The sequence below is a fragment of the Lethenteron reissneri genome, chromosome 24 (assembly GCF_015708825.2).
Source record: "Lethenteron reissneri isolate LAM-NWPU_2019-01 chromosome 24, ASM1570882v1, whole genome shotgun sequence".
NCBI classification, from domain to species: domain Eukaryota; kingdom Metazoa; phylum Chordata; class Hyperoartia; order Petromyzontiformes; family Petromyzontidae; genus Lethenteron; species Lethenteron reissneri.
The window spans coordinates 8,857,871-8,866,143 of record NC_083802.1 but is presented as its reverse complement, the minus strand read 5'-3'; the positions used below and the strand labels follow the sequence as shown (position 1 = coordinate 8,866,143).

The 8,273-nt window shown below is 45.4% G+C and overlaps 1 protein-coding gene across 1 annotated transcript in view; it reads left to right on the top strand.

Annotated features, from left to right (window-relative positions):
- The first annotated feature begins 6,584 nt into the window (after positions 1–6,584).
- Positions 6,585–8,273, top strand: part of LOC133346512 (adhesion G protein-coupled receptor L4-like) — a 72,446-nt gene continuing 70,757 nt past the window's right edge. The window contains exon 1 of the mRNA XM_061558145.1: positions 6,585–6,787. Coding sequence (XP_061414129.1) covers positions 6,745–6,787 — 43 coding nt within the window. The 5' untranslated portion in view covers positions 6,585–6,744. The remainder of the gene's footprint in view (positions 6,788–8,273) is intronic.

The window sequence follows — 8,273 nt, the reverse complement described above, 5'->3', positions numbered from 1 at the left end:
GTAGAGTTTCCTTCCTTTCACGTCACCCTGTTTTTTTTGTTTTATTCTACCTCCCTCTGTCTCTCTTTGCCCTGATTTCTCTCCCTGGGTCTCTGTCAGTCTTGAGACAAATATCCCTGCCCTGGTACAAATGAACCACAACACCTTACTGATCTCGTCAAGAAGCATAAACCGGCCTTTGGCTGGCCACCGAACAAAGACGGTCACCGCCATCGCGTGCTTTCAGATGCGCTTCTGCAGCCGTCTGAAACGCTCTTCCTTGCTATATCAGGAAGCCACTGGAGCTATGCACTTTTAAATCATCCAGATTGGAACATCATTTATTTAGAACTGCTTTTTGTGTTTAGTTTGTCGTTCACCGGCACCTCTGGCTAGCACGGTTGGCTACGTAGGGGTGCGAAAAAAGTGCAACATACATACATAAGGCGAGGTTCAGTCTCTACATCGGCTGCAGAACGTAAATGATTAACACATTTCGATTTAAAGCTTTCGTGACTGCAGGGATTCATCTTCTTGGTTCTTTCGGTAAAGTCACGTAGAAGGGAAGTAATAAAATAATAAAAATAAAACATAATAAAAAATTCTCACGACGTTTCGGCCACAACGCAAGCAGCCGTCCTGAAGACGGCTGCAAGCAGCCGTCCTGAGGACGGCTGCTTGCGTTGTGGCCGAAACGTCGTGAGAATTGTTTTATTATGTTTTATTTTTATTATTTTATTACTTCCCTTCTACGTGACTTTACCGAAAGAACCAAGAAGATGATAAACACATGTTACGAGTGCTTTGTTCGATGTGGGAAGCAATGGCTGAGCCCAGGTGTGCTCGGCCTAACGTTAACAACTCAAAGGAGCCAGGGGCCTTCAGAGTAACGAAGTGACCCCAAACCTTGCGTCACATGCTTTCGGTCACGTGGTACAGTATAGTATAAAGGCAGAATCGCATACCTGGCAAACCATACGGTTTACCCGTATCCCTGTACAGAGGTCCATACGGCGTACGGCCGTTTCAATACGGGAAAAAAATGTCTCGTTTGTGTTTCTCCCTTGTGATGGGACTTTTTAGGATGAACGTTGAGATTTATAAGGGCACGGGATGACCAATAAGGTCTGAATTGGTCTGTAACAAGGTAGGCACTGAGAAGGGGTTGTCAGGTATGAGATCGTGGCTTTGTCGACGGTCGGTGGTTTGGGCCAACGGGGATTGGCCCAAATGCTGCTTCGAAAAACTCTGGCATTCACACCTCTCAAAGCGGGACTCGGTGAGCGAGCGCAAGCTCTCCACGTGGTGGACCAACGTAATCCGTGAACCACGTGGCTCTGGGCGCGTCAGTCTACCACGTGCTCTGCTCGTGACAATCCTGCGCTGTCTCGTTTTTGGACATTAATAGTTGTCATAATAAGTACATTCATTTATAGACCGTGGGTTCTATCCCAACCCTGATGCCTGTATATTTGGAGTTTGCGTGCTTTTCTCCCCACGGCCGCATGGATTTTTTATCCGAGTCCTCCGGTTTTTCCCTCCACATTTAGAAACATGTGTCAATGAGTATTTGGCTGCTATAAATTTCGACATAAGCTATTTCGTTGAGCTATCATTTGTGGCCAGGTTGCTTCTGAAAAAGATAATTTTAGCTGAGTGGGCCTTACCTGGTAAAAATAAAAAAATAGTTTAAAATAAACATTCTTTATCTTCTTGGTTCTTTCGGTAAAGTCACGTAGACGGGAAATAATAAAATAATACAAATAAAACATTAAATATTTATATTATTTAACCATTTTATAATGTTTTATTTTTATTATTTTATTATTTCCCTTCTACGTGACTTTACCGAAAGAACCAAGAAAATGAATCCCTGCAGTCACGAAAGCTTTAAATCGAAACATACTTTAGTTTTAGATGAAGATGGTCGCTCACTTTACAGAGTTCCCGAACTCACAACAACTCCAGCTCTCAAACCGTTATGCAGAAGCTCCAAAAAACTCCTCAGTGATTCAAAATACACCTATCATGGAAGGCCGTTGCTGTAAAAGCCATGCACATCAGCTGTGTACAAATACCACTGTGCAAGACACCACTTAACTCGGAGACCGTTTCATCTCCCTCTGTGGTGACGATGGCACAGCGGTGCTGCCCCACATCATCTGCACACCTCATACGGTCGCGTAATGCAACAGTCCATCATCTGGTTTCTGCACACACGAGTTGATTGCATCTCTTCACTTCCACAGTGGACGTCCTCCCGGGTATGCCACTCCGTCATGAGTCTCCCCCACCGTGTCCTGGGCAAGCCCCCTTCCTCTCCTCAGCCAATACGATGTCTCTAATTCGCATTTGTTCATCGTCAATGAAGCAAAACCTACTCTTTGCTTCTTTCGGTAAAGTCACGTAGAAAATAAAATCAAATAAGAGTAGAATACGACGTTTCGATTGCAACACAAGCAGCCATCATTAGGTAAGAATGAATGAGGAAAAACAAACATAGTAAACTTAGAAACACAATACAACACAACACAGAGAGCCGGCCAACACAACAGCGAACACCCCACCTAGCGGACCGCGCTCCTCCAAAGAATGACGACAAACAGAAAGACAGCGCCACTCTTTGTATTTTTTCGGTAAAGTCACGTAGGTGAAAAATAAAAATAAATTAAATCACGACGTTTCGGAGGCAACACACGCTTCCGTTTTCAGGTGGCACCGTCACAGCAAAATTACTGTGTCAGTGGAGAGAACTCTAAGAGACACGAGACTATATACAGGTTAAGGGGGGGATGGGCCGTGGGGGAGGGTTAAGTTGAGTCTCCTTTTGTTATACTGCAAGGGGTTAGGGGAGGGCGTTGTGTGTAGGCGATAGTAAATGGTTTAAAAAGAGGAGACACATAAAGAAGAGGCAGTATTTAAGCTGACAAAGTGGCTGCCTTGCAGTATACTGCAGTTAACTTTAAAGCTGCTAAAGTTTAACTTGGGTTTAACCTGGTTAAGAAATGGGGCTAATCAAGCTGGGAATAGAAAACAACTGGAAGAAATATAAATGGCTGTACAATTACAAGGCAGCTAAAGTTTGACTTGGTTGATGACATCTTTAAAAGACAGCGCACTGTGTCGAGGACTTAAATAAAGAGAGGGGGAGGGGGTTGGGGCAGAGGACAATGAGAGAGTTGTGTGGAATTCCAGACCACAGTGGCCGGAGGGAAGCCGCGCTCCTCCAAAGAAGAGTTGCGTGGAATTGCGTACCATAGTGGCCGGCGGAGAGACAATGAACTATAAACAAACCGGCACGGCAATATTTGGAGCAAGAAAATCGGAAGTTTGAGAAAGCAAATTTAGTCAAATTAGGAAGTGTAATGCAATGCAACACAGAGAGTCGGTTAACACGCAGTTCACGCATAGCCTGGTTGTTTACGTTCTTCCAAAGATTACTAAATTATAAGTTGAGTGTGAATTGTGAGGAAACCCTCCCTGTAGAGGTGGTTCAAACTAGATTCGAAGCTTTCGTGACTGCAGGAATTACTCTTTGGTTATTTCGGTAAAGTCCTCGACACAGTGGCGATGTGTTTCTGTTTGTCGTCATTCTTTGGAGGAGCGTGGTCAGCCAAGTGGGGTGTTGGCTGTTGTGTTGGCTGGCTCTCTGTGTTGTGTTGCATTTTGTTTCTAAGTTTACTATGTTTGATTTTTCTCATTCATTCTTACCTGATGATGGTTGCTTGTGTTGCAATCGAAACGTCGTATTCTACTATTATTTGATTTAATTTTCTACGTGACTTTACCGAAAGAACCAAAGAGTAATTCCTGCAGTCACGAAAGCTTCGAATCTAGTTTGAAGCAGAACCTGTAGTTGGATCGCACTTTCGCAGATCTCTTTACTCGGTGTTAACCCAGACATTAAATTATGTGCCTCTTCAATCGTTCTTCTCTTCAAAACTTGAGACGCAACTAACTTGAGGAATTGCAGAAAAAGTAGCCCTCTATTCAAACGTACATAAACTAATCACTACACTTATAGAGAACAATCATTAGTATGCATTTATGTCAACCAACCATGGAGGAAATCTGGTTTTACATATATATTTTTTATCAATTTGACCACAATAATATCCTAATAGTAATCAGTTCCTCTTGAAGGCAAATTAATTTTAAATATACAGTATATCTGTTTTTTTTGCAGATTAAGAAATGGAAACGCTATGCAGGAACTGATGCAGCCAATCAAACTCACGTAATTCAAGGCCCTGGTAAAAAAATTTTTATGTTAAAATTATAAAAATCCGTGTACGGTGTATACATATGTAAGAGCTACACTGAGATTGCAATCAGAAAGTAACAAAACACACTCTGACATAATCGTTAAGCACATTCGTTGGCGATGCTGTTGCGTTGGTAGTGGAGCATAAAACAATAAAAAAAGGACTCAAGACTCCTTCTGGATTTGAAGCTTTCGTGACTGCAAGGATTCAAATTCTTGGGTTTTTCACATAGGTAAAAAAGTAAAATAAAAAGTAAATAAATTATTTTACTTTTATGACTCAAGATTCGTCAATAACTCTGCGGTCTTACATTAAAAAAACACGCATTCTTCATAGCAGAATGTGCCTGAAACGCCGCTTAATATATTTATTTTAAGGTCACAGTGCTATTTGCGATTGTGTCGGGTTTTTCTGTACGACATCATAACGGGTGACTTCCATGAATTAGTGAAAGGTGCAGCGATAAGAGTTTAGGGAAATGTACGACCGAAGGAAGCTCACGGAAGCATGTGGAGCAAAACGTCGGACATCACGCCAAACAACAGGCGGTACAACCCGAACATGCATTGGAGATTCATATTCTTAGGTTTTTTCGGTAAAGTCACGTAGGTAAAAAATTTTAATTAATAAAAGTAAAATAAAAATAAAATAAAAAATAAAAATCACGACGTTTCGGAGGCAACACAAGCTTCCGTCTTCAGGTGGGACCGTCACAGCACGATAGCTGTATCTACGTGACTTTACCGAAAAAACCTAAGAATATGAATCCTTGCAGTCACGAAAGCTTCAAATCTAGAATGCATTGGAGAGTCACGGGGTACAACAGCGAAAGCCTCCGCAATAGTTTGCTGGAAATTATTTTACATCCAGCAGGGACGTCAATATAATCTACGATTCTTCTCAAAGAGCAGTCTATAAAACAAACACGGAGGAGCCCAAATTGAGACGTAAGCGTATATTTAAATGGACTTGATTTTCAGACAAATCCCAGAGCAGCATGAGACGTGTAGATCTCTGTCTTGTAGCGGATTCAACACAACAAGACGTGCTCATAAGCTGGTGGAGTGCAAATTCCCACCTGATGACGCACGCTTGTGTTGTGCCCAGAGGTCGCAAACGGGTTTTGATTCCTTACCCGTACCCGGCCGCACCAGGGTCGCAACTGGGTACCCGTACCCGGCCGTTCCCTACCCGTACCCTACCCAAAATGAGTGACAAACGGTTACTCACCAGTGACTCACGGCCTACCCGTACCCGGCCGCACCAGGGTCGCAAACGGCTACCCGTACCCGGCCGAGTACCCGGCCGGGTACGGGTAGCCGGGTATCGGGTAGGGTACGGGTATCGGATACCCAGTTGCGACCTCTGGTTGCGCCCGAAACGTCGTGATTTATTTTATTTTATACCTACGTGACTTCACCGAAAAAACCAAAGAGTATGCAAATGATACTTCAACATTGCACAAAGACAGGGCAAAGTTAATTATAGCCAAGCACGAGATCGATTACGACAAGACTCGTCTGCAGAAGGTAAATACTAAAAGAGCTATACTTTGATCAGAAAGCACTTCAACGAGGTCCCTGAGAACTTCGGATAGTCTCTCAGTACTCTTGAGGTCAAGGTTCATTGCGTGGGGTGATGGGGACTTTGCCAGGACAGCTCCTCAGCTTTGGAACGCTTTGCCTGTGGAGCCGGTCATAAATGACGTCACGCGATTTTGGACGATTTTTGACCCCCCCTCGTCACACGGCGTCACAAAAAGTCAGATCCCCCCTCAAATATGACGTCACAAAGCTCTGCCCCCCCCCCCAAATAAAACATGCTTCAAATCTCTTTAAACTATTGTCATTGTAGTGCGTATTTAATGTGGCGCTGCACTCTGATGTTGTAGGAAAAAACATTTATTAAAAAGTATATTTAATTAAGTAGAGCGTGTTGTCTATATTTATTTAAAGTTGCGTATTTTGATGTGACGTCACATTTCTCAAACCCCCCCCCCCCCATCGGCACACATCGTCACAAATGTCTGACCCCCCCCTAGGTGCGTGACGTCATTTATGGACGGCCCCTTTGCTAATAAGACAATCAGTCAGTTTTCATTGATTAGGTATAGCCCTGTGAGCCATTCGGCTCTTGAATCGGGTGCAACCGCAACAAACAAACAAAACATGAACAAGAAAACATCTTAAAGTGAACATGTGACTATGCGCAAACAGAAAAATCCAGGATAAAAAACTGCAAAGTCTTCCAGAAAAAAAATCACCGCACACCAACCCCCCCACTTCAGTACGCGTGGCCGTGTGGGCGGAGCTCGTACCGCGTGGGGATTCTGTGCGTGTGCTGCTCTCCGCACACGCGGAGTGCGCGGGCGTTGAACCCCAACGCTGCGGTGAGCTCAGTGTGAGCGCGCACGTGGCCAGAGAAGCGGTGCGGTGATTGAGCACGGCCGGTCGTGAGCCGTGGGCGAGTTTGTCGTCGTGTGAGAACTCACCACAGCGCCATGCGTCTCGTCGTCGCTTTAGTTCTGCTGCAGCTCGTGACGGGTGAGTGGATACATCATCGTCATCATCATCGCCGTCGTCATCGGATCAATCGGCAGCATCAACATCATTACGCCAACATCATCATTACCAGCATTCATCATGATCGCCAACAATTACACTAGCATCGTCTCGCCAACATCACCATCGTCACCGTCATCAGATCAACATCAACACGCCAACTTCATCATCGCCACCATCGTTAACTGAACCAATACACCATCAACATGCCCCCATCATCGACATCATCACCACTATCAAAGTACTGTGCCGACATGATCAATGTCGTCACCTCGGTCAACTGCACACCACCATTACCAGAATCGTTATGCTACAGTATAAAAACGTAATGATGTTAACAGTTGACTGCATCATCATCATCACCCCAGCATTAGCATTGTCGCTGAGCACGAAGCTTCGCGTTGAAGTTATTCTGGTGAATGCGGTCGCCGCGCAGTGCCTGAAAGTGTCATTTCTTCGTCCGCTCGGATTCTTACGAAGAGACACCAACAGAAGGGCTCGTGGATCTGTCACGTCTTGTCGTCCATGAAGAAACGCGAGAGAGTTGGGGAAGGCAATACATCTCGCGACGAGACGATGGCACTCGGGACGAGACTGGCGACGGAATAGCAGCCAAACGCGCGGGGGGTGGGGAGGGAAATGACCGCGAGCGATGAGACTCGTTTATGCGCAGGCAGGAGTGAGGTGGATGAACGCAGCACTCGGCCGTGAGGGTTGGCGACGGCGTGGTGAGACCTTCCATCCAGCAGTGGATGGATGGTGATGATGATGAACGGGTAGTTGGCGGTGCGAGAGGCTAAGCGGTAACGGTTTGAGCGCTGCGGTAGGAATCCAGCTTCCTCGGTTCGATTCCCAAACACAGCTTCCATCAGTGACGAGTGGTGATATCTCAACCGGTCCTGGGTCCACTCTCCAATAAGCCCGTGCTGACCCAGTGGTGGTGAAGTTATGGTCAAACAAACCGCGTGGTCGACACGCCATGAAGAGGGGGACTTCATTCAGCAGTAGATTGACAAAGGGCTCTACGTTATTATTGGTTTTCAGAGGTCATGAATATGGGTGTCATTTTTATAGTCGTTATTTGTACTCGCGTTGCTCACTTGTGTCTTGTAGCTCAAAGGCTATTTGTCTGCCTGTGTTGGCCTCAAATGCGTTGTCAGTGCTGGAGGCAGGAAAGAAGACGAGGGTTGAGTTGGATTCCTGTGTTTAGGAGTCGCCTGTTACAACACGCGTCGCGATGTTTTCCCGCCCCGTTGTGAGCAGATGGAGACGTGGGCTCAGTTTTGCCCAGAAATCTGATTAACAAAAAATAAAAGAACATTCGTCAAGATGAAAGTCCGCTGATAGCACTGACATCACGCTGCTGTGCTGGCCGCGTTGCTGCTGTTCCGTCAGCATGAGCTCACCGCTGCGGTTGGAGTGTGCGCCATCGAAATCACGTGCGCAGGGGGCTGTTATATCGTGGCTC